Source organism: Mustela erminea, chromosome 1 (genome assembly GCF_009829155.1).
Source record: "Mustela erminea isolate mMusErm1 chromosome 1, mMusErm1.Pri, whole genome shotgun sequence".
Classification (NCBI taxonomy): Eukaryota; Metazoa; Chordata; class Mammalia; order Carnivora; family Mustelidae; genus Mustela; species Mustela erminea.
The window spans coordinates 88,723,936-88,750,993 of record NC_045614.1 but is presented as its reverse complement, the minus strand read 5'-3'; the positions used below and the strand labels follow the sequence as shown (position 1 = coordinate 88,750,993).

The window sequence follows — 27,058 nt, the reverse complement described above, 5'->3', positions numbered from 1 at the left end:
GAAATTTTGGTCTTCAGCTCTCTTTTTTTGTGGTGTCTTTGTCTGGTTTTGTATCATCCCCATAGAATGAATTTGGAATTTTCCTTTCTTTTTCTATTTTTTTTGAATAGTTTGAGAAGAATAGGTATTAACTGTTCTTTAAATGTTTGGTAGAATTCACCTGTGAAGCCAACTGGTCCTAGATTTTTGTTTGTTGCGAGTGTTTTGCTTACTGATTCAATTTTATTTCTAATAGTTGGTCTCTTCCAGTTTTCTATTTTTTTTTTTTTTTAAAGATTTTATTTATTTTTCAGAGACAGAGGGAGAGAGCGCGAGTGAGCACAGGCAGACAGAGAGGCAGGCAGAGGCAGAGGGAGAAGCAGGCTCCCTGCCGAGCAAGGAGCCCGATGTGGGACTCGATCCCAGGACCCTGGGATCATGACCTGAGCCGAAGGCAGCTGCTTAACCAACTGAGCCACCCAGGCGTCCCCAGTTTTCTATTTTTAATGTGTTAAATAGACTTCTTATAAAAATACTTTAAACATATAAGTAATGTAAATATTCTATGAAATTTTTCTATAGTCTGAATTTTTCTTGCTCTTACTGTATTTTTGCATTTAGGTTAGTAAATGATTTGTTCTTCAGTTTTCCTTTCTTGTAATGTCCTTTAGGTATATATACCAAATACTAAAGAAAAAAATCCTGACTTATAATCTTGTCTTGAAATTACTCTTAATTCTTAACAGTTCACCTGAATGCTTCCTGTTTAAGGATGATTGCTCCTAGTAATGTCAGGTTGCAATTTCTGATTTAGGTGTGTGTCTTTTGGGAGTCTGGAAACTCTAAGATGATTGTATTATTGTTAAAAAGAAGCTTTTTCCTCCATGGTGCACTTCTAATGTTTTTTACTGAGATAATACATACACAGAATAATTCACATTTTCATCGTCTTGGAAAGAAACCCCATATCCATTAACAATTATTCCTCATTTACTTCTTCCTCTAGCCCCTGGCAACCACTAAATCTATTTTCTGTTTCTAGGAATTTGCCTATTTTGGATCTTTCCTATAAATGGAACTGTACAATATGTGGCATTTTTGTGTCTGATTTCTTTCACTTAGCAAAATATTTTCAAGGTTGCTCCATGTTATGGCATATATTAATACTTCAGTCCTTTTTATGGTTCTTATGGTGACCCCTTATGTGGACTAAAATGGAGACTTCCCTTTTATGAACTAAAATGTTGTCTAACAGAAAGAATAGAACTCTTGCTACAGTTGTAAAATTGTCTACATTAGGCGAATTTTAGGAGGAAAAGTAAAAATAAATGAAGAATTTCAGGCCAGTATTGAAAAAAATTCAGTCAAGGATTTCTCTATGATTATTGTACTTTAGTACAATTTTATTTTATTGTTTCTTAGCTTTCTAACTCTAGAGTTTGTGTCCTGTTTTGACTGTGGGTTGTGAATATTATTTTAAACTCCAATAGGATTTGGATTAAAGCCTTGGGAATTGCTATTTTATTAATTTTTTTTCCGTTGGCATAATAAAATCATTCTAGAGGATCCTGTGGATGGTTTGTAAATTAAGAAAAAATTGCAGAACTGTTCCATTTACCAGAATATTTGTTTCACATTGAATTATTTAAATTAATTATTTAGTATTTATTGGCTGTCAGCTTCAAGTATTCTTAAGTGTCTTTGGTAGATTAACTTACTGAAATTTCAAAATAGACAAAAAAATAAAATAAAATTTCAAAATAGCCTTATAGGATGCTAATAATTATCCTTATTTTCTAGATAAATCAGTAGAGGTTTAGGGAAATTGGGTAATTTGCCCAAGTTTACATGTATAGTAAGTAATAGAATCTCACTGTACTTCGGCAGTCTAACTTTAATGATACTGTTATCCTAGGGTGTATTGCTTTGCATTTGCTGCTTAGTCTGCATACATATATCAATTTCTGAAGTGTGTAGAATGTTTTATTATCATAGAGTCCCTTCACAAACAGTGTCTCATTTAATATTCTCAACTCATCTAAGATCAAGGTTGAAATAGGTATGCTCTCTTTTACTTAATATTGTATTTCCAGAAATTTTGTTTTACTTAATATTGTATTTTCCAGAAATGCTTATTCAGAGTTATATATTAAAGATAAAATAGCAGGCACTGTATTAATTTCTTTGGAGATTTCAAAGATGAATTATACTGAATGCTTCCATTTAGAAAGAAAGTTAAGGTGCAAATCATGATACAAAATAGAAAATGCGGGATGCCTGAGTGGCTCAGTGGGTTAAGCCGCTGCCTTCGGCTCAGGTCATGATCTTAGGGTCCTGGGATCAAGTCCCGCATGGGGCTCCTTGCTCAGCAGGGAGCCTGCTTCTCTCTCTGCCTCTGCCTGCCACCCTGCTTGCTTTTGTGCACTCTCTCTCTCTGACAAATAAATAAATAAAATCTTTAAATAAAAAAAAAAAGAAAATGCCACAATACAGGGTGTTCTGGGAGATCAGAATAGTGAGACGTTCAGTACTGGTACTTTCTTTTTCTCTTGCCTTTTTGTTTGCTTTATTTTAGCATTCTAATTCTTAAAATTTTACAGTAGAATTTAAAATTTGACATTCAGTTGTTAGGCCTTCCAGTGCCTGTTACTGCTTTTGAAAATAATCTAGAACGTATGTTTTTTTTTTAGGGAATGACAGAGGAAGAGGAAGACAAACTCTTGGCACTGAAAGACTTCATGATGAAATCTAACAAAGCAAAGGCCAATATAGTAGACCAGAGCCATCTCCATGATAGTAGTCAGAAAGGTGTTATTGACTTAGCAGCATTAGGCATAACTGGGAGACAAGTTGATCTTGTTAAAACCAAACAGGAACCTGATGATAAGCGAGGTTAGTATGTTTTTGTGTGTGTTTAGCTTATTATTATTTACTTCATAGGGTTAGCTATAGCTAAGTAGTAGTAAAATGAAAAATCATATTTTCCAAATATAATACGTCAAAGTACTATGGGTGACTCTATTATGTAGCAGGAAAATTGGCGGGGAGGAAAAGTAGAGAACTGAATTAACAGTTAAAGAGTTATATAGGGACGTTGGTTAAGTGTCTGCTTAACATACTCTTTTTAGAGTATGGCTTGGGTCATGATCCCAGAGTCCTGGGATTGAGTTCCACTTCAGGCTCCCTGTTCAATGGGGAGCCTGCATCTCCCTCTTCCTGCTCTGCCTGCTGCTCCCCCTGCTTTTGCTCTCTCTCTGACAAATAAATCAAATTAAAAGAAAAAAAAGTTATATAACCTGTCAAAGTCAGGGCTCTCTGTGTCAGACCAGGATTCAAACCAAAGCTTGACTCCAAAAGCTCTGCTCTTATAATGAGATCATATTGCCTTTATGGAGATGTATATTGATGATGAATTCCTATTTTTTAATCCTTTAAACACCAAGCCAAGGTCAATAGTCTGTGTTAAAATGAAATAGTTATCTAGTTTGTTCTAGTAGGTAATGCCCAGTGAATTGAAAAGAACAATCTTGTTATTAACAATGAAATACAAAAGAGTAGATGTGAGAGAAGACTTAATTGTTTGAAGTTTCAAGATTTAGAACTGTCAGCTATTGTGCCAAGAATGTTAATAGACATTGACTATATGAGGTTTTTAAGATCTTGTGTGTTCTTCCTTTAACCCTTTCTGAAATGTAGTTACTTCCAGGTATATGCCTTTAAAAATAGTATCAGATTTTAAGGACAGCTGAATTATATTTTAAATAAACCTCTAACTGCCAAACTTGGGGTAAAATTATTTGGAACTTAATTTCCTGTGGTTTACATTGATAATAATTAAACACTGATACAGATTATAAGAAAAACACAAGCACCCCAAAAGAAAAATATTGAAGGATTTGAACTTAAAACTGATAGAAGAATAGAAATGCATGTTTGAAAAAATAAATAAATGCAAAACAATGAGATGTCATTTTCTGCCATGTGATCAGCAAAGACTGAATGATACCTATTGTTAGTAAGGGCATAGGGAATAGGCGTTGTCATACACTGTTAGATTATAAATTGAACATACTCTTTTTAGAAAGCAGTGTCATTACTCTTTGAGTCACCATTTTCAATTCTGGAAATTTCTTCCAGGAAATACGGATTAGCATGTGAAGAAACATGTATAAGAATGTTCTCAGTTTAAAAAAAAGAAATAGGGCGCCTGGGTGGCTCAGTCGGTTAGGCCGCTGCCTTCGGCTCAGGTCATGATCTCAGGGTCCTGGGATCGAGTCCCGCATCGGGCTCTCTCTGCTCAGCAGGGAGCCTGCTTCCTCCTCTCTCTCTCTGCCTGCCTCTCTGCCTATTTGTGATCTCTTTCTGTCTAGTGAATGGATTAAATCTTTAAAAAAAAAAGAAATAATTGAAGTATCCATTAATAGGGGGATAGTTAAATAAACAATTAGTATATTTAATTAAGAGAAAAACAGATTGTGAAACACTTTATATTTATACTGTTTAATTTTTGCAAAATGAAATGGTATATCATTAAACTATATAGTCTGTGAGGTTTACAAAGTTATGGGGGCAATTCACATTATATTTTGGTAATGCAAGAACTTTGTGTTATTTGATGTACTTTTTGTAATTGGAGAAAGATTTTTTAAAAAAGGTTTCTTTTTATTCTCAGGAGGTAAGTGTATAACAATTGATTTTCATATTTGGTTTGTTTGTATCCTGTGTAATACTAGAAATAGGTCATATTTAGCAGTGTAGTCAGTGACATTTGAAAAAGTTGCTTTTATTGTTGGTTCTTGAGATAAAGTGGTTATTTGAAATTGAGCTAGCCTTGCGAAACTAGAAAGCAATTAGGTCTAATTATTAGTGCCATTGAAAGTGCATCTGTTCCATTTATCCCAGAGATAAAGTGAGAGTTAATGAGTTGATGTGTAAATATAAATAAATCAGAGATCAGAAAGAACAGATAGCATGTGAAGTCCCTCCCCCACCAAAAAAATAAATAAAAGCACATATTGATTTCAGGAGTTTCCTTTAGATTGACTGTTCTGAATCTGTTTTTGTAGCTAGAAAACATGTAAAACAAGACTCAAATGTAAATGAAGAATGGAAAAGCATGTTTGGGTCACTGGAACCACCAAATATCCCACAGGCTCTACCTAAAGGGACTGACCAGGAGGTGATTCAGACTGGGAAACCACCTCGTTCTGAGTCTTCTGCTGGCATTTGTGTCCCTTTGTCAACTTCTCCACAGGTACTACCACCTAGGCAATAATCCTCCTTTTGTTTTTCAATCCTATTCTAACTGTTTTGGTTGTTTAAAGGCTGTCTACTATATTGGAAAAATCAATATGGTGAGTGTCCTTTAAGGAGGAAATGTTTCATTATTTTTTCTTCTTCAAATTTTTATTTAAATTCTCCTTAGTTAACATATAGTGTAATACTGGTTTCAGGACTAGAATTTAGTGATTGATCACTTTTATATGTAACACCTAGTGCTCAAAACAAGTATCCTTCTTAATGCCTATTACCCAGTTAGCCTATCCCCTGTCCACCTCCCTTCCAGCAACCCTCAGTTTGTTCTTTATAGTTAAGGACATGTTTCTTTCTAAAAACAGGTTTATCTTTAATTTTATAGCCAAGGGGAAGTCTCTAATTATTGAAGGTATCAAAAAAGATCTTGCGTTAGAGTACTCACCTCACCGATAAAGTGATCTAAAATTGTGGGTTGAAGACATCATTATCAAATGTGATTATAATTATTAACTTGCAGTGAACCTTTTAAATCTGTTTTTATTCTTCCTCTAATATAACATACCTGTAAAATAGCAGAAATACTCCTGGAAGTCCCTAGTTTGCCATGTGTGAGAAATGTTATGATGATTTTATATATCTGAAATAAATTTGCAATTTAAGGTGACTCTTCCCTAAGCCAATCATAGTTTAAATGAAAATATTAACTGAACCAACTCATAAAATTCTATTTCTTTTCACTTAAATTAATGAGGATTTTTGTTTAATATTATTGCTGTAATGATAGGTTTTTTTGGTTGTTGTTCTGTTTTTCTTAGTAATGTAGAGGTTTGGAAATGTAATATTTGTAGTTAATTTTTAGTTAGATTTTCACTGAAAAAATACTATAAGTGGATTTAAAACTTGGTACATTAATAAGGAAAAAAGCAGATATAATGAATAGAGAGAATATTGGTACAGTTTTATCATCTAGTATACTTTGCTTATGACATAAATAGTTATAATTCTGTTTTGCAGCTTCCAGAAGTGACAAATGTCCAAAATAGAAAACCAACAATACAGGTTTTAAGTAGTACAATTTTACCATCTACCTACCAGATTCGGATCACAACTTGTAAAACAGAACTTCAGCAGCTCATCCAGCAGAAGCGGGAGCAGTGTAACGCTGAGAGGATAGCTAAGCAGATGATGGAAAATGCGGAATGGGAGAGTAAACCACCACCACCTGGTAAAAGTGCTACTGCTAGGTAGTTGTATTCTAGTGTGGGTGCCAAAGCCTACCATCTAAGGCAGGTTAATTAAAGAAGTAAGAACAAAACTGTCACTTGGAAGCCCAAAGGAAGAAGCATTAAGTGAGAAATTTTAAGTCATTATTTGTGGAGTGTGGTTCATCTTGGCTGTGCGGGCAACTTGCAGTGTCTTGTTTAGGCTACTTAGTGTTTCAGTCTCTCTTTGGTCCATATTCTCCATTTATAGTGCTACGATTTACCTGCCTGCTTATATCATGCCACTTTTTCATAGAATGTCAGTCTTCTTGGAGTAAGCTTCAGCTTTTAATTAGAAGGGTTTAGCATCTATTTATTTTCTTTAAAAAAAGGTAAAGCATTTGTAAAGTAATGGGTACCTTTATTTATTTATTTATTTATTTAAGATTTTATTTCTTTATTTGCGAGAGAGAATGAGCAGGGAGAAAGACAGAGGGAGAGAGATCAAACAGGACCAAACAGGACTTGATCTTAAGGACCCTGGCCTCATGACCTGAGCTGAAGGCAGACACTTAACCAACTGAGCCACCCAAGCATCCCAGTAATGGGTACTTTTTAAAAAGAAAAAAATCATCATCTATAATTCCACTACTCAGTGATTAACAGCATTAACATTTTGTGGAAAGATTGCTGTATTTTGAGAAGATTTAAAAGAAACTTAGAGCTATTTCAGATGAAAATGTGGCTCAGCTATGTTAATAGACTTGCCCAGTATAAATGTGGTGGAGTTAGGTTTTGATATTAGACATGCAGATTTCAAAAACATTTTTAATGAGTTTCTGTATGTAGATTGTAATAATAAATATTTAACTTGAAAACTCTGAGAAGCAATGCATAGTGTGTTTATGTGTAGAGAATTAAAATCCAATGAATTCCTGTGTGCTTCCATTGTGTGCTCCAGGGGAAAAAGCTGGTGAAGGTAAATGATTTAAAGATTTAAAAAGTATTATTAAGTGGTAAGTGGCATCTCAGGTCAAATAATATCCTGGAATAGAATCTTTCTTTATAAGAAGTATTTTATATTTAAGTGGAGCTGTACTTTCTTCTATTCAGTAATCACAAAAAAGGTATCAAGTTTTGAGGTTCAAGAAATGTGCAATGACTGTTGAACATTTGATTTTTTTTCTTTCCACACTTGAATGATTGTGTGAAATTGATTTTCTCTAGAGGGAAATGTTCAATCTAGCCTGATGGATTATCTAGACTTCATGGCAAAGTGTTTTTGATCACCTTCAAATCTAGCATATCCTCCTTAAAAATCACATTCAGCTTTTCTTCCTACACATGTGAACCAGAGATCCAGGGGGAAACTTTTTTTTATTTTAGAGTTTACCAGGTTTGGCAATAGTCTGTTTCATTTTTGTTTTCTGATAAAAAATAATTTTATCCTAAAATGACATTGTTATAACTTAATTAGGTACTCTGCTTAATCCTAATATAAGTCCATCTTTAGCATAGCTTTCTGTTTTATTTTAAAATTGATTTAATATTAAATAATAAATGTTTCACTTAATATGAATGTTGACTCATCAAGGATTGAGGATAGTTATGTGCAAGGATCTGTGCTGGGTACTGTGAATGATTCAGAATGGATAAGACATGGTCTCTGGCTTTAGCAAATCTATAATTTATTAAAGGAAATTAATCATACACAAAAGAATATGCATAATAAGACAAGTGTATAGATGTCATAAAGAAAGTACTAGAAAATCCATGGGCATTCTGAGGCTATAATTCATAATACTATTTAATTAAAATGTTGATGCCATACAATAAATGATTCTAGGTAGAGAGGAAATCAACATTTGGTTGTTTACTATGGACCTCAGATGATGTTAGACACTTTATATATCTTGCTTATCCATAGCCATCCTTTGGGCTAAGTAATATTTCCCTCATTTTACCTTTGAGGAAATTGAAGCTCAGTTTAAATAAGTACCCTAAGGTTATACATTATATTATGGTGGATCTGGGTCTTTGAGACTTTGAGAACAAGCTTGCCTCCCTATCATCCAGTGTCTTTAGGTATAGGATAGCCATTGTCTCTGGCTATTGAACAAGTAGTCAGGGTTTTTCCAGGTGGTAAGTGACTACTGTGCACTAGACCCTAGAGGAGGGCCCCCCCACCCCCAAGTGCAGTCTTGGTCAGCACTTAATTGCTATCTTGGATGTCTTACTAAATAACATTAACTGTCATGGTCTAATAGACCACTCTGTATTGTTTAGCTAGTAGTACCCTTTGTTTAGTTCTTATGATTGTTCTCATGCTGGTCATTGTGACTTAGCTGGAGGTGAGAGGAATATTGTATTTGTAAACTGTAGTTTAAGACCGACTCCTTTGCTTTTCCTTAGGGTGGCGTCCTAAAGGGCTACTAGTTGCACATCTTCATGAACACAAATCTGCTGTGAATCGAATTAGAGTCTCTGATGAACATTCACTTTTTGCAACATGTTCAAATGATGGCACAGTGAAAATCTGGAACAGTCAAAAGATGGAAGGGAAGACCACCACTACCAGGTAATAATGCTTGGGAGAAGAATCCATTCAGTCAGCAAATGTTTATTGAGTGCTCACTCTGACAGGTGCCGTTTAGGAACCAGGGATATAGCAGTAATACATGGACAAAAATACCTGTTCTGTGGAGCTTTCCTTGTTTTTTTTTTTTTTTTTTTTTAAGATTTTATTTATTTATTTGACAGACAGAGATCACAAGTAGGCAGAGCAGCATGCAGAGAGAAAGGGGGAAGCAGGCTCCATGCTGAGCAGAGAGCCCAGTGTGGGGCTTGATCCCAGGATGCTGAGATCATGACCTGAGCCAGAGGCAGAGGTTTAACCCACTGAGCCACCCAGGCACCCATTGGAGCTTTCCTTCTTATGAGAGGTGACAAACAATAAGCAGTATAAATTAATAAAACATATAGTATGTTAAATGGTAAAAAATTTTGGAGAAAAATAAAGCAGGAAAGAGGGATAGGTAGAATGTTAAATGAATTGACTAGAGACTGCCTCATAGAAAAGGTATCACCTGAAACAAGTGAAGGAGAAAGTCATGTAGATATATTGGGGAAGAGGATTCCAGGCACAGGAAAGGAGGGATATCAAAGGCTCTGAGGTAGAAAGATGTTTGGCATGTTTTGAGGAATAGCAGAAAAGTCTGTGTGGCTGGAGCAGAGTGAGCAAGAGGAGGAATAAGAGGAACCAGATTACATAGGGCCTTGTTGGCTATTGTAAAGGACTTTGACTTTTACTCTGAGTGAGATGGGAGCCTTTGGAGGATTTCAAGCAGAGGAGACACATGATCTAAGTTAAATTTTAGTAGAATTACTATGGCTCTTGTATTGAGGATACTGAGCAGTTAGAGGCTATTGCAGTGATTCAAGCAGAGGTGGAGGTGATTCAAGATCGGATTCTGGATATATTTTGATGGTAGAACCAATAAGATTTACTAAATGGGTTAATGGAGCATGAGCAAAAGAAAAATAATGATGGAATAGCTAGCTGTATAAGGAAAACACTTACTATGCCATTGCCCCACTGTTATGGTCAAGATGGGGACTAGTTATGACTTGAAATCTCTAAGACTCTTAACGTATGATGTGATTTTGGTTAAGTGTGATTTGGATTTGTATGTTTATAGTTATGTCCCTTCTTTTTTTAATTAATTTATTAATTTTTAATTTTTTATATAAACATATATTTTTATCCCCAGGGGTACAGGTCTGTGAATCGCCAGGTTTACACACTTCACAGCACTCACCAAAGCACATACCCTCCCCAATGTCCATAACCCCACCCCCCTTCTTGATATGCGGTCTGTTTGTCTGCCAGTTCCCCATTTCCCCATTCCCATCAGTCCTACCATATTAAATATTTGCTTAAATTTGGTCTGGATCTGAAAAGCTACTAGCAATCAAAATTCAATTTCATGTGTAAAAAAAATGTGGATAATCTCTGGTGCTTTACTCATTATCAGTTCAGAAACTACAGTTAATCACAAAATCATCAAACAAAATATCTTTGATAAATAAGAAATGTACTCTTAACAGTGTAATACAGTTTTGTACTGTTTATTTTTTAAAAGAGCTCTATGTTTTTGCTTGATTATTTTCATGTTCATTCCTTTTCGGTGTATTACATTGGTCAGAACATAAATCAAAACCAGTAACAGAATCCTGGCTCCATTTAGTAATTTTTTGTCAACACTTCATTATGAAATTTCAAACATGTAAGTAAAGTTGAAAGAGTTTCACAGCGAACATTCATATTGCCACATGGATTCTATAATTTTACTCTATTTGCCATGTCATGATATTATCAATCCTCCTATCAGTTCATCTTTTTAAAATGTATTTCAAAATAAGTTGCAGACATTAGTATATGTCCCCTAAACACTTCAGCTTATTTATCATTAGCTAGAGATCAGTACATGTTTATAAGTTTTTTTTGTTTGACATGAAATTCATATTCTATGAAATGCACAGATCTTAAGTGAACCAGTCTGTGAGTCCCAACAAATAACATTCACTTGGCAACTTATACCTCTCTCCAGATATAGAATGTAGCCATCATACCAGAAGAATGTCTCCTAGTGTCCTTTCACAGAAAACTCCTGCCTTCTCCCTGCCTATAACCATTCTTTTGATTTTTTTCCTCACCATCGTTAGCATTTTCATTAGTATTTTGTCTAAAATACTAATACTCTATGTTTAAAAGAGTATTTTCTTTACTTTATTTTACTTACTTTTTACTATTTTGTACTTTGTTTAAAATACTAATAATCTTCTGATAATTTTTTTCAAATGGCTCTTTGTTACTATCATGATCAGTTGAATTCATTGTCCCTTTATTAAGAGGGGAAGTTCAGTTGACATGTGTAAAACCTCTCAAGAAACAACTTGGGGGTACCTGGGTGGCTCAGTGGGTTAAGCCTCTGCCTTTGGCTCAGGTTATGATATCTGGGTCCTGGGATTGAGCCTCGTATCAGGATCCCTGCTCAGCGGGGAGCCTGCTTCCCCCTCTCTCTCTGCCTATCTCTCTGCTTGCTTGTGATCTCTCTCTCTGTCAAATAAATAAATAAAATCTTTAAAACAAACAAACAAACTTGGAATCATTGTTTCACTTTACAAAAGCCTCATTTATTAATTCCCAAATGATTTTTATTACTGAGCCATGCCTTCTGTATTCCAGTGTCGTATTTTAGGGAGTGGTATCCCAGGGTCACATTTCAGACAGTGGTATCCCAGAAAATGTGGCAATTCAGCTGACTGTATAGTCTTTGGGAAGTTTATATGATAATTAGGATATTGGATTTACCCTGGATGCAGCTGTTCTCTTGCTTTTCTGTAACACCTGCTGTCTTATTTGTGGAGTGCAGTAGGCCTTGGCTCAGAGGTGCTTCATTCCACAGTGGAGAGGAGAGGAACGGGACAGAATGTGTTACCTTCATCATATGCCTTCATGAACTGGATTAGGGGAAAAGCACGCCATTATTATTGCCAGATCCAAGTGGGGAACAGCTGGTGGCTGGGAAAGAGCAACAAAACTCCTTTTTCTTAGGAAAAGACTAAGAAAAAAAGTATTTTCTTAGGAAATATTGCTAGTACATTCTGACTATTGAGGTTTTCCCCCTATGTGTTATGCTGGCTGGCGACCCAGTTCCCAGTCTTGTCTTTTTCATGGAGTATGATTGTAATTTAGGCCACTCAGCTCTTGGCCCTGCCAGTCACTTCTTTCTTGAGTTAAACTGTTGATTTGTCCCTTGGGGACTAGTTTGTGAAAAATTGCTATTTTTCTAATCTCTTACATAAATTTTTTAAAAACTTTATAGTATTCTAAATCATATTTTCTTTATGTGTTTCTTGTGTTACTCTATTTTTGGCACATTTAGCTTCTCAATTTTAGGAGAGGTTGATGAATTTGGTACTTTTATGTAATGATAGAACATCTCAGTGGAGTTTTATCTCGTTGAAAAGTTGACACACTAGGAGAGGTGTGCAAGAAAGTTACAGTGTTGCATATTTTAGAGTTGCTGGTGGTGTTGGATGTTGAAGTTTTTGAGTGGAGTGGCTACTCTGAAGAAAAGTTAGCGTAAGGGCCTGTATTAAGTTCTGAGGATGCCTGAGGACTTGATCTTTGCCAGTTGAATTTTGGGGATAGGAAGAGTGGTGGTCAGGAAAGGAGAAAGAAGAAGCAATTTAAGTTACATCTGCAATGGAAGAAAAAGTTTTAAGAAAGGAATTTAGAGGCAGCTCTCAAATGCAATGAAAAAGCCAACTAGCATGAAAACCTAGTAAGGTCATTGGTCATTCTCATACAGTGCCCTTTGGTGGAATGCAATCGATACAGCCATCATCCTTGGAGGGCTTTTTGATAATGCATATTACAAGCACTTATGATGTCCATATCCTAAGGAAATGACTATGAATGAACTCAGAGATTTAGTTTTAAGGGCTGTTCAGATTGGCTTCCTTTATAATAGTAAAAAAATTAGAAACAAACTAGAGGTTCAGCAGTAGAGGTAAAATTGGATAAGTAAGTGTTGGTGCAAATACTTGCAGATGTAACTTAAATTGGTGTTGTGGGAATAAGTTTTTTTGATATAAAATATTTTCTGATTTTCTCACATTGTGTGAGAAAGTAGGTTTGAAAAGTAGGTTTAAGAACTCACATAGGGTGTCTATTTTTGGAATGACAAAGTAAGGATAGAACATTAGTAGCTACTGTCAAAATCAACTTTTTCAGAACTCTAGAAATTAACTAAGTCCTTCATTAGTTTGAATAGTGTTATTCAAGAAAATCAGCTGACTTAGTGAGCCATGTGTTCTCTAATTTTATCCCCGTTTAGCTAACAGTGTGGTAGCTTTGAAAACTAATAGTCCCCCAACCTTTTATCATGCTGTGCAGTAACTTTGAAACTCACAGTCCCACAGCTGTGGTAGCCCTGAAAACCAGCAGCTTAGTAGTAACTAGAGGGGTCATACATGCTAAAAAGCCCCATTTCTAGAGAATTGTCACTATTTGACCTTTTTGCCAGTTTGCTGAAAGTTCCGTTCTCAGTGTCTATCTTTATTTGATCTGACTCAACCTGTTCTTTGAGAAAAAGCTGCCCACAGGGCATTTGTTGAAATTATTAATGCTGTTTGTTTAACATTGCAGCAGCTTGTTTGCTGTTTAACAATGTAGCAGCATTATTGATTGTAGCTAACAAGAGGCTAACAAAAAAATTTAGGAGGAAGAACTAGGGAATGATAAGTCTTTAGGGGCCTTTGAAAAGTTCAGACATACTCATGGATATCTTCTCGTAGCTTTTTTTTTTTTTTTTTTTTTTAAAGATTTTATTTATTTATTTGACAGAGAGAAATCACAAGTAGATGGAGAGGCAGGCAGAGAGAGAGAGAGAGGGAAGCAGGCTCCCTGCCGAGCAGAGAGCCCGATGCGGGACTCGATCCCAGGATCCTGAGATTATGACCTGAGCCGAAGGCAGCGGCTTAATCCACTGAGCCACCCACGCGCCCCATACTCATGGATATCTTTAAGGCCACATGCATGTATAGGGTTTTTTGCATGCTCAAGAAAGAACTGAGAAGACCCTGAGTTTTTGCCTCTGGCTGACCTTGAGACTGTGCAAAGAGAAAATGAAGGATAAGGCAGAGTTGTAAACTGTTTTGTTGAAGGTGTACCACAAACACAGTGAACCTCAACAAAGGCTAGAACACTTATCATTTCAAGGCAGGTAAGGAAAGGAAATGTCTGTCTAGTCATTAACCAACCACTAAGTTAACTGAACAAAGACTTTAGTGGCTACGCATGAGAAAGATTATGGACTTTAGATAATTAATCCTGGAAAAGTCACTAAATAAACAGCAAAAACCTTGGGATATTATTTCCAAAATTGACATATGAATTAGAATATCTAGTTTTGAACAAAAAATTGCAGGTCAGGAAAAGAAACAGGAAACTATGGTCTATACACAGGAAAAAAAAAAACAGTCAGTGGAAACTATTCCTCAGTAATCTCAGTTATTTGATTTACTAGACAAAGACTTTAAGTTAGGTATTAAAAATATTATAAAAGAATTAAACCAGGTCTAAAGAATTAAAAGTGAGTGAAGAAAATGTCTCACCAAATATACATATCAGTAAGGTTATAGAAATGATCAATAGAGACTCTGCAGTTGAAAATGAAATAACTGAAAAAATGAAATAAGTGAACTAAATGAAAAATACACAAGAGAGGCCATGCAGATTTCAGCTGGCAAGAGACAAAACCAGCTGAGGGTAGATCAGTTGACATTATCCAAGCAAAGGTGCAAAAACTAAAAAAGAACAAAGAAAAATGAACAGAGCTTCATAGGCGTGCAGAACACTATCAAGTGTGCCAACACACACATAGTAGAAGTCCTAGAAGGCAAGAAAGAGAAAAAGGAGGAGAAAGAATATTTGAAGAAACAGTGGCTAAGAACTCCCCAGATTTGGAAAACATTAATCTGCACATTTAAGCAGCTCAGTGCACTCCAAGTAGGAGTGGCCATACTAGACACAAGATAAGCAAACCTTTGAAAGAATCTTGAAAGCAGTGAGAGAAAAGGGACTTATTGCATACAAGGGGTCCTCAATAAGATTAACAGCTTGACTTTCATCAGAAATGGTGTAGACTGAAAGTCAGTGGGATGACATATTCAAAGTGTTGAAAGAAAAAGACTGTCAACTGATAAGGCTATATCCATCATGTCCTTCAAAAACAAAGAAGAAATTAAGACATTCCAAAGTCATTAAAAACAGAATTTGGTGCCTGGGTGGCTCAGTGGGTTAAGCCTCTGCCTTTGGCTCAGGTCATGATCTCAGGGTCCTGGGATCAAGCCCCGCGTTGGGCTCTCTGTTCAGCAGGGAGCCTGCTTCCTCCTCTCTCTCTCTGCCTACCTCTTTGCCTACTTGTGATCTCTCTCTGTCAAATAAATAAATAAAATATTAAAAAAAAACAATTTATTGCTAGGAGATTTTCCCTAAATGAAATACTTAAAGGTATCTTTTGTGTTGAAAGAAAAGGACACAAGACAGTAACTTGAATTCACATGACTAAATAAAAAACATTGATAAAGGTAAATATATAAGTAAATATAAAAGTATAAATCATTTTTATAACTCTTTTTACATATTATTTAAAAGATAACCACATAAATAATTATAAAACCGTGTTTATGGGCTCGTAATATATGAATCTAGAATTTGTGTGACAATAGTACAGAAAAAGGAGGAAGGAACAGAGAGAATTTGGAGCAAAGTTTTTGTGTATTAATCAAATTGGTATTAATCTGACATCTTTAGATATCAAATGTATTTCCCAGGGAAGCCACTGGAATAAACCTTTCAAAAACATGAAGTATAAGAAACAACAAAGGAATTAAAATGGTATACTAAAAAATACATTTTAACATAAAAGAAGGCAGTAATGGAGGAATACAACAACAATAACAACAAAACCTGTGTAAGACAGAGAAAACAAATAGCAAAATGTCAAACATAAATCCTACCTTTTTGATAATCATATAAATATAATCAAAAGACTGAGTTGGCAGAAAGTATGAAAAAAACATATGACTACATGCTGTCTACAAGAACACTTTATGCAGTTTAAAAAATTTTAATTGCAGTATAGTTAACATACGGTATTATCTCAGTTTCAGGTGTACAATACAGTGATTCAGTAATTCTGTACATTACTCAGTGCTCACCATGATAAATGTACTTTTAATCCCCTTCACCTATTTAACCCATCCCCCCAACCCACCTCCCTCTGGTAATCATCAGTTCTCTGTAGTTAAGAGTCTGTTTTTTGGTGTGTCCCCTTTTTTTCTTTGGAAACAAACTGTACATATGAAGGATATCATAAGGTGTTTGTCTTTCTTTGAGTGGTTTTTTTTCACTTAGCATTTTACTCTTTAGATCCATCTATATTGTTGCAAATGGCAAGATTTCATTCTTTGAAATGAGTAGTATTCCATTGTGTATATATACCACATCTTTTATCCATTCATGGATCAGTGGACCTTGGGCTACTTCTACATTTTGGCTGTTGTAAATAATGTTGCAATAAACATAGGGGTGTATATATCTTTTTGAATTAGTGTTTTCATATTCTTTGGGTAAATGCCCAGTAGTGCAATTCTGGATCATAGGATACAGTAATTCAATTTTTAATTTTTGAGGACCCTCCATACTGTTTTTCACAGTGGCTACACTAGTTGGTATTCCCACTGATAGTGTATGAGGGTTCCTTTTTCTCCACATCTTCACCAACACTTGTTTCTTGTGTTTTTAATTTTAGGCATTCTGACAGGTATGAGGAGATATCTCATAGTGGTTTTGATTTGCATTTCCCTGATGATGAGTTATGTTAATCTTTTTTTTTTAAAGATTTTATTTATTTATTTGACAGAGATCACAAGCAGGCAGAGAGGCAGGCAGAGAGAGAGGAAAGCAGGCTCCTCGCTGAGCAGAGAGCCCGATGCAGGGCTCGATCCCAGGACCCTGGGATCATGACCTGAGCCAAAGGCAGAGGCTTTAACCCACTGAGCCACCCAGGCACCCCTTATGTTGATCTTTTCATGTGTCTATTGGCCATCTGTATTTCTTCTTTGGTAAAATGTTTATTCATGTTTTCTACCCATTTTTTCATTGGATAATTTGTGTTTTTGGTGTTGAGTTGTATAAGTTCTTTATATATTTTGGATACTAACTATTTATCAGATATGTCCTTCGCAAATATCTTCTCCCATTCAATAGATTGTCTTTTAGTTTTGTTGATTGTTTCCTTTGCTTTGCAGATGATTATATTTTGATGTAATCCCTCCCCACAGTTTATTTTTGCTGTTGTTTCCCTTGCCTCAGGAGACATAGCTTAGAAAAATATTGCTATGGCCCATGTACAAGGGATATACTTTAGATTCAAAGACACAAGTTGGTTAAAAGTAAAAGGATACACTATGTAAACAGTACCTAGAAGAGAACTGGAGCAGCTATATTAATATTGGACAAAATTAACTTTAAGACAAAAGTTTCTATTATAGATAAATAAGGACATTTTATAATGATAGAAGAGTCAGTGTATCAGGAAAACATAACAGTTGCAAACATTTGCACCAGATAACACATCCCTCAAATGAAGCAAAAACTAACAAAATTGGATAGATCAAGTAGGCATAAGATAACAAAGAAAATAGATTTGATCACACTACAGACTAACCAGATCTAGAGATTTTAATAGAACACTCCACCCAACAGTAGCAGAATATAAATTCTTTTCAAGTGCACATGGAACACTTTACAGATTAAACCATATATGAGCCCATAAAATAAGCCTCAGGAAATTCAAAAGCTTTGTAACATATTAATATATATGTTCTCTAACCACAGTAGAATGAAACTAGATATCAATAACAGAAAGGTCTGAGAAATTGACAAATATATGGAAATGAAACAGCACATGGCTAAATAACCAATGGTTCAAAGGAAAGTTAGAAAATACTTAGAGATGAATGAAAATGAAAACACAACATGCCAAAACTTACGGACTGTAGCTTAAAGGAGTGTTTAGAGACAAGTGAGATTTCATCAAAGTTACAAACATTTGTGCTTCAGAGGACACTATCGAAAAAGTGCAAGGACAACCCCCAGAAAGAGAGAAGTACTTGTAAATATAAATATACACTATATATATATATACACACACATACACTTTTTCAACTCAACAATAAAAGGACGACTGAAATATGGATGATGGATTCAAATAGATGTTTCTCCAAATAGGACCAATAAATATACAGAAAGCTGTTCCACATGATTAGTCACTAGGGAAATGCAAATCAAAACCACAGTGAGATACCACTTCACACCCACTAGAATGGCTGTAGTTAAAAAGACAGTAACAAGTGCTGGAAAGGATGTGGAGAAACTGGCACCTTTATATGTTGCTGGTAGGAATGTAAAGTGGTGTAGTAATGATGGAAAATAGTTGGCTGTTTCTCAAATGCTAAATACAGAGTTACCTAATAATGGCCGCTCAATTCTATTTGTAGGTATAAACCCAAGACAGTTGAAAACATTTGTTCACATGAAAAGCTATACACCCGTGTTCACAGCAGCAGCATTCATAATAGCCCCAAAGTAGAAACCACAATGTCTGTAAGCTATTGAATGGACAAACAAAATGTGGTGTATCCTCTATAGAGTGGAGTATTAAGCCACAAAAAAGATTGAAATACACATGCTACAGCATGGATAAACCTTGAAAACATGCTATGTGAAAGAAACCCAATTCAAAGGTCAGCCAGCATATTGTATGGTTTCATTTATATGAAATATCTGGAATAGGCAGATCCACAGAGAGAAAGTATATTAGTACAGATCTTCCTTGATTTATGATAGGGTTCTATATCATGATAAAACCATCATAAGTTAAAAATACTGTTAATTCAGGAGCGTCTGGGTGGCTCAGTGGGTTGAGGCCTCTGCCTTTGGCTTGGGTCATGGTCCCGGGTTCCTGGGATCGAACCCTGCTTTGGGCTCTCTGCTCAAGAGGGAGCCTGCTTCCCCCCTCTCTCTCTTCCTGCCTCTCTTCCTACTTGTGATCTCTCCCTCTGTCAAATAGATAAAATCTTAAAAAAAAAAATACTGTTAAGTCAAAAATGCATTCAATTTACCTAACCTACCTAACATCATAGCTTAGCTTAGCATACCTTCAAATGCTTAGCCTACATTAGCCTACAGTTGGGTAGAATCATTTAACACAAAGCCTATTTTAGGGGCGCCTGGGTGGCTCAATTGTTAAACATCTGCCTTTGGCTTAGGTCATGGAATCAAGCCCCGCATTGGGCTCCCTGCTCAGCAGGAAGGCTGCTTCTCCCTCTCCCATGCTTGTATTCCCTCTCTTGCTCTCTCTCTGTCAAATAAATAAATAGATTAAAAAAAAAAAGCCTGTTTTATAATAAAGCATTGAGTAGCTCATGTAATTTGTTGACTACCAAAAGAAAAACTGAGTCATTGTAGATTATCATAATGGTTTTAAGTGTGTTAGTTTTTTACCCTTGTGATCACGTGGCTGCCTGTGAGTTGTGGCTTACTGCCACTGGTCAGCATTACGAGTAGATCATATGGCATGTCACTAGCAAGGAAAAGATCAAATTTAAAGTTCGAAGGACGGTTTCAACTGAATGCCTGTTGCTTTCATACCATCATAAAGTTGAGAAGTTGTAAGTCAAGGACTATCTGTAGTTGCCAGGACCTGGGGGAATGAAGGATTGGGGAATGACTGCAGATGGGTACAAGGTTTCTATTCAGGGTGATGTAAAGGTTCTCGAATTACATAATGGTAATGGTTATAAAACTTAGTGACTGTGCTATCAATCTTTTTAAGAGAGTGAATTTCATGATAGGTAAATTATACCTAAATATTAAAAGAGAGGGAGAGAGAGCAAACAAATGCAAGAGACTGAACAATAATGGCACTCCTGTGTCTCCCAGTGCCTTGTCCCTGGATCTCTATACTCATCTACCATACTGGTACCTTATTGGTATTGTGTTCCAACAAAGCTGTGATTAAGAAAAAGTGAACTAGAGAGTAAAGATAAATAAAAAATACAACATATCATTCCATATTTATTTACGAAGCAGATATGAATATATTACAATATGCATAGAAAACCCTTTGGAAGGTTATATAACAAAGTGTTAATAGTGTTTCTGGAGATAGAATTATAAATGTTTTTACTTTTCCATATTCTTTTCTATAGTTTTAATAATTCTTTGTAGTATATTAGCTTGCATAATAAAATGAAACAAACAGAAAAGATGGAGATGAATAAATTTGGTGATTAGGGACTTGTGATCTTTCAGAAGTATGGCCCTAGAGAAGGATGAGTACGCACCTTATGAAGGAGGTACTGAAGGCATTGAAAGAGGGAATTGGTAATCATGGGAGGCACCCTGTGTAGTTCATATAGTCAAGCAGTTTGGCATTGAATTTGAGAAAGGGCAGTAGATAACTGAAGAGGTCAGCATGTGTGTGGGAGAGACTGAATATTATAATAAATATTTTGCATTTTTGAGTGTTTTATTATTTACATATTATTTGAGCTTCACTGTGTTCCAAGTAGAGAAGTTAGGGCAGTCCTGTTTTGTAGATGAGTAAACTGATACATAGCAAGGTAAGGGGCTTGACCAAGGTCATATGAGTAGTCAGTACTGGAACTCAGGTCTTTCATTCCAAAGCCAGTGTTTTTCCTGCTGTGTCAGGCTGCATCTTGGGAATTACAGAATTACTGAATGGTGCAAGAGTAGGGCTTATGGTATTGTAAGAGTGGAAGGGGAGCTGGATGAGGGCAACATGAATGGGAGCTTCAGTTGGAAAGGAGGATGACAGCTTTTCTCTGATAGGAGAGATGTGTATGGGGATGGCCATTTGAAAATAGAAGAAAAGTTGATTTTGTGCCAGCGCTTTTGGTCAGGATTCTAAGGTTTGTTAGGAGATTGAGGAGGTGAAACAGACCTCAAAGCACTAATTTTGTTGGTTAATAGCCATGTGAATATTTACTTAGTAATAGCAATAATAATGCTCTGTGGCCTTTGCAGAAATGCATTGTTTTCTTTTGTACAGATCTACTCTTACATACAGCCGAATTGGAGGACGTGTCAAGACGCTTACGTTCTGCCAGGGCTCCCACTACTTAGCCATTGCATCTGACAACGGTGCCATCCAGCTTCTTGCGATTGAAGCATCTAAGCTGCCCAAGTCTCCTAAGATTCAGCCTCTGCAAAGCAGGTATCTTCTATCTTTTGTGTTTTTAAAACGGCATTTAGTGCACTAGGATAATTTAATCCTCTCTTGCCAGTGTAGTTTGGATCAACTAAGGGCCTATTAGATTGTATTCTTTTTTTAGCACACGAAATAAATAAAACTGTGTTTTCAGCTGAAATCTGTCACATGCAGTTAGTTTCAGAAAGCTCTGTATATCTTCTTTCTGCTGTAAGGTCAGAAGGGCGGCTTTCAACTTGCGGCTCATCCCAGTCTGGAATCTGTTTGAATAACCTGATTATCAGATGCATCTTTTGTCTCAACTACGAAAAGCACAACTCTGGCTGGCTGATTTTTAGAATGTGAATGTTCATTAAAAAAAAAAAAAAAAAAAAAAAAACAAAACATCAGCATTTTGTCACTTGGCATTAAAATATCTGAAGTTGATGGAAACATGGAGTGCTGCTTTTAGTCAAATGATTTGCTTATCATTGTAAAACAAAATACTGGCTGGTTTTATATAAGAATTTCCCTCACTTCTTACAAATTGTGGTTGCCCCCTGATTAACACAGGGTAAGACATTTAAAGATAAAGCAGAACAATTTTTAACTGACCAGTATGTGCTACCCACCTAGGATTCCAAATACAAAGATATGTTATCCAAATTCCAAGATATGTTAGGCTCTTTAAGACACTACAGTCTAATGGAAGAAGCAGATCAGTTAACAGATGATTTCAGGTGCAGTGTGATAATGTGCCCATGTTACAGGGATGGGGAGCCAGCTTGCAGGGCATAGGGAAGAAGGCCTGGAGGAGGGGAGACCAGATGTAGGTTAGCCAAAGCAGGGTGGTCGAGAAGGGCATGCAGGCAGAGGGGGATATCCCATAGAAATAAAACAGAATGAGCAAATTTTTATAGTTAAGTGGGTTCTAAGACATGGTGGTTGGGGTAGCTAAGGAAGGAAAGGTTGTATGTTGGATCATCTAGGGTTTTATTGTTTATATTATTTTATTTGTTTATAACTTTGTTTTGCCTTTACAATTAAAAATATGCATTATGTTTAAGACATTCACTGAACAGATTTAGGTAGCTTTTGTCTAGGACATATTATATATTGTTTTTAACTAAAAAATACCTGCTTTTTTTTTTTTTTTTTTAATTGTTTCAGCAGAGGACTATATCATAGTATAACTATGGCAGACTGTGTTGTGTGACGACTGTGCTGGCCAGACACACAAACAGATATGCACATTCCTCCCATAGGTACCTTGAAGCTGATGGCACTTTCCATTATGAATGTTACTGTCTTCACCCTAAGCAAACATTGACTACACAGATGGGGAGATTGTACCAGAATGTTTAGTAGATTTCACTCTACTGGCAGTGGTTGCTCCAAAGAAACCTTGCCATGAGTCTTTTTTTTTTTTTAAAGTTCGCTTCATTGAGTCATATCGGCTGTTGTCATGCCTCTTAATTATTAGAATTTATGGCATTTGGACTTTTCATCGTTCCTCTGGGGGAAATTATAATGTTTGTAAATATAGTTGCTTATATCTATAAGCCACCTGGGTGGCTTGGTCAGTTAAGTGGTTGCCTTCAGCTCAAGTCATGATCCCAGGTTAGGGTCCTGGGATTGAGCCCCACATCAGGCTCCCTGCTCAGCGAAGGGCCTGCTTCTCCCTCTTCCTCTGCTGCTCCCCCTGAGTGTGCTGTCCTGCTTTCTCTCTGTCAAATATATAAATAAAATCTTTTTTTTTTTAAATATAGTTGTTTATCTAAGATGTAGAGGTCAGCAAACTATAGCCTACAGTATGACCCATAAGCTAGGAATGATTTTTGGATTTTTAAAAGATTGTAAAAAAATGAATATGCAACAGAAATATATGACTTGCAAAGCCTAAAATATTTACTGCCTGGCTGTTACTTGCTGACTCTTGATCTAAGAGATAAAACAAATAGTGTATGCTGCAAAAGCATGATATGTACTGACCAGGGAGGCTGGCCAATATGTTAATGAATTCTTTTTGGTTTAAGAATGCCTCAGCTTGAAAAAAATAGGCATATCCGTAAGTGGAATAGTACATAAAAAGAAAAAAAAGGAACCAGTGTTATTTTATTATTTTTATTATCAGTTATGAAAGCAATAAACAGTTGATTAATGCAACAAGCAATGAATCCTACATTCTTTTTGCTAACGAAAGAAGTTAGACCCAAAAGGCTACTTATTGTGTATTTCCAACTGTGTGACATTCTGGAAAGCATAAAATTATAGGGAGGAATTGAGATCATTGGTAGTCACAGGTTGACAACAAAGGGGCTGCACAAGATAATTTTGGGGTATGCACTTGTTCTGTGTGGTTCTGTGGTAGAAGATTCATGGCTGTGTTTCTGTCATAATGCATAGGACTGTATACCACAGAGAGTAAATTTTACTCTAAGTAAAAAAAAAATTAACCCAGATATAGGATGAAAGGTAGAATGCAGTCTATGACAAATCAGTCTACTTACTCTACAGATGAAGCATATAGGCACATTGAAGAGTGTGGGCAATAAAGGAGCCATCCTAATACCTGTGGAAAACAGTGGTTTAAGTGGACACTGCAAGGTGAATGACAGAAGGAACTGAAGTCACTGTTCTAGTTGGTTATTTGTCACAGGAATATGGTTTATCAATTCCGAAACTACTTTAATTGTATGCTAAGGTTGAACAATAGGTAAGTATGTAGGTAGTAAGAGCCAGGTTTCTCACTGCTGAGGAAAGAAGTTACAATTATGAAAAGGGGATTGCTGAAATGAACCCTCATGCTAGATAGATATGAATATGGACTCCGTATCAATAGGGACTCATGATATACGTATATGCATATGTGTGTGTATATATGTGTGTGTGTGCTTGCTTACATATGCACACATACACATAAAAGGATACAGAAGTACAGATAATGTGTGTAGCTATGAGGTGTCACATACATATTTTCTAGCTCTGGCCATTGAGATGGACTAGAGCACGGATACCCCCATAGCAGTGAACACTTAGCACACAGACCTTGGCTTTTAAACACCATTCTCCTGGGCATCTGGGTGGCTCAGCCAGTTGGGCATCTGACTCTTGATTTTGGCGCAGGTCATAATCCTCAGGGTTGTATTGAGCCCTATGTCAGGCTCTATGCTCAGCAGTCTGCTCAATATTCTCTTTCTCTCCCCCCCTCCCCAAATAAATAAATAAATCTTTAAGTACCATTCTCCCATAAAAGGAACCAGGGCTCCTTGGAGAACTGGTTGATTCCAGGTCTGAGCAGTGAAAATACAAGATGAGTCTTGGGTTATCTTGTGATGCCAGAAAGTTAGGAAGTGGTTCACAAAACCACATTGAAAGGGCATCGGAGCCAACCTGAGGGAGCTTCCTGTGGCCAAAATTGGAACAACTTGAGCAACAAAACAATAATACTAGTATTGGGTTACAACTCAGAGAATAAAATAAATATCCATGAGTCCATAGTGCTATAAATAAGTAAATGAATAAATAAATTAATGGGGGAAGAAGTGACCAGTCTTCTTTACAGAAGAATTCTAATCAGTAAGTATAGAAGGAATAAGGGAAATAGTCACCATTAGAATACCACAGGTATGATCTATCAAAGGATTCTAAAATCTGTAGACAAAACTTCTAGCAGAAACAGGATTTTTACGTGGTCTCAAAAGTATTTGTCCTAAAGATTGAGTAGTTATAAAGGAAAAAATAATTTTACAGCAGAGAATCTTGGTAGATGCCACCTTAGCCAAATGATTAAGGTTAATATCACCACTAATATGTTTGAATTAGCATCAGGTACTTCCTCATAAATGCCCTGAGAAATTATTTCGTGGTCTTTCAATAAGGCATATACTGGGTGAGAACACATGAGGCAAACCCAAATGGAGAGATATTAGAGATATTTTATAAAATAACCAGTAATTTTGAAAAATATCACAATCATGAAAGGCAATCAAAGACTAGGGTCAGATAAATACATGACAACTGAATGTGCCATGTGGTATCTTGTTTTGGATCCTGGAACAGTGAAAGGACATGAGTAGAAAGCTAATAAAAATCTGATTATGTTCTGTATTTTATAAGCATTGTTACTAAGATTAATTTCTTCGTTTTGATAAATTTTTTGTGATTATGTAGGTTATTAACATGAGGGGAAGCTGGGTGAAGGATCTATAAGAATTCTGTGTACTATTTGTGCAACTCTTCTGTAAGTCTGAAGTTATTATAAAAAATGCCTCAGGTATCATTGGCTTGATGGGTCACAGTTGTTCTTTCTTGACTATGGTTAGAATATAAATTTATCTTAAATAGAAGCTGGTCTATGTTTTCAGTGACTAGAAAAATCTTTACCTTTTGCTTTGTGTATTTCTTTAGAATTCTAGACCAGAAGGATGATGGCTGTGTCGTGGATATGCATCACTTCAACTCTGGGGCACAGTCTGTTCTCGCCTATGCCACTGTGAATGGCTCTCTAGTTGGTTGGGACCTCAGGTCTTCAAGCAATGCATGGACACTAAAGCATGATCTGAAGTCAGGCCTCATCACTTCCTTCGCTGTGGACATCCACCAGTGCTGGCTTTGCATTGGTGAGCTGATTTGAAAGTCATTGATTAGGTTGTGAATGCCACTAATATATGGAATTGCCTTCTTGTGAAAGTTTTTTCCTTTTTCATCATTGGTAATCCCCCGCCCCTTTTCGGGGTTGGGGGTGGAAGCGAAGGGAAAGAGAGGGGAATCCCAAGCAGGTTCCAGACTCAGCTCAGAGCCTGACATGGGCTCAGTCTCACAACCCTGAGATCATGACCTGAGCCAAAACCAAGGCACCTCCTCATCTCCTTATATTTTTGTTTATTACATTATAATCACTTGCAATTTAATTTTTTTATTAAAAAAATTTGAAAGGTTTCAGTATCCCAATGGCTAAAAGTTTCCTTTTTCTCTTTATTCTTAAATGAGCCTTTTTGTAATCATTATAGTGATCAGATTTGGTGGCATTCTGTTATCCTGCTAGAGTAGCAGCAGGCTTTTTTGATGAGAGCATTTGAATTTGTGCAGACTTGGTTTTCAAATTCCAGTAACCTCAGGCAAGCTGCATAGCTTCTCTGAGTCTTAGGACCCTCATCTTCAAATGGGGCTAATCCTTTCAAGGGCTGCTTTGAGGATTTAATGAATTAAAAGCATCTATCACAGGGCCTCATACTGGAGAAGAGCTAAATGGCAGTTTCTTGCCCCATTATTCCTCCTTACCTCCCTTTCTCAAAGGCTGAAGGTGTACCATGTTATCTTGCTGGCTGCTTTCCTATTTTAATTTCACATTTTGCCCCCATAAGGCTTTGAACCTGCCCCTTGAGAATGTATCACATCTCACTTTTTCCCATTTGCCATACTTTCTGAAGAATTATAATCTGTTGTGCTTGAATTTTGGTTTCCAGATTCCCTAACTTATATTTATGACATTGAGTATCTGCCCTTTCCTTTATGTCTTTTTATATAGTTTATATGGAATACATTGTGTTTGCCTTTTGTGGGAATAAACTGTACGGGTTCAGAAAGATGTGATGCCAGGCCTATGTGTAGATATGAAACTCTGTGAGTAGCTTAGTAAATGGCAGTGATGGCTGTCAGATGGCTCTCATTAGCTTTGAGGGCAGCCAAACTACCTCGGCTGTTTGAGCCATTGTCCTGCAGTGAGGCAAGGTTTCAGAGGGACCCTGTTGCCCTTTTGCCTTTTCACAC

General features: G+C 36.3%; 1 protein-coding gene across 2 annotated transcripts in view; it reads left to right on the top strand.

Moving 5' to 3' along the window:
• Window positions 1-27,058, top strand: part of PIK3R4 (phosphoinositide-3-kinase regulatory subunit 4) — a 78,234-nt gene that overhangs the window by 44,721 nt on the left and 6,455 nt on the right. For both annotated transcript variants that reach the window (XM_032332892.1, XM_032332884.1), the window contains exons 10-15: window positions 2,670-2,871; window positions 5,046-5,233; window positions 6,250-6,460; window positions 8,850-9,015; window positions 21,149-21,313; window positions 25,697-25,908. In XM_032332892.1, the coding sequence (XP_032188783.1) occupies window positions 2,670-2,871; window positions 5,046-5,233; window positions 6,250-6,460; window positions 8,850-9,015; window positions 21,149-21,313; window positions 25,697-25,908 (1,144 nt within the window). The remainder of the gene's footprint in view (window positions 1-2,669; window positions 2,872-5,045; window positions 5,234-6,249; window positions 6,461-8,849; window positions 9,016-21,148; window positions 21,314-25,696; window positions 25,909-27,058) is intronic.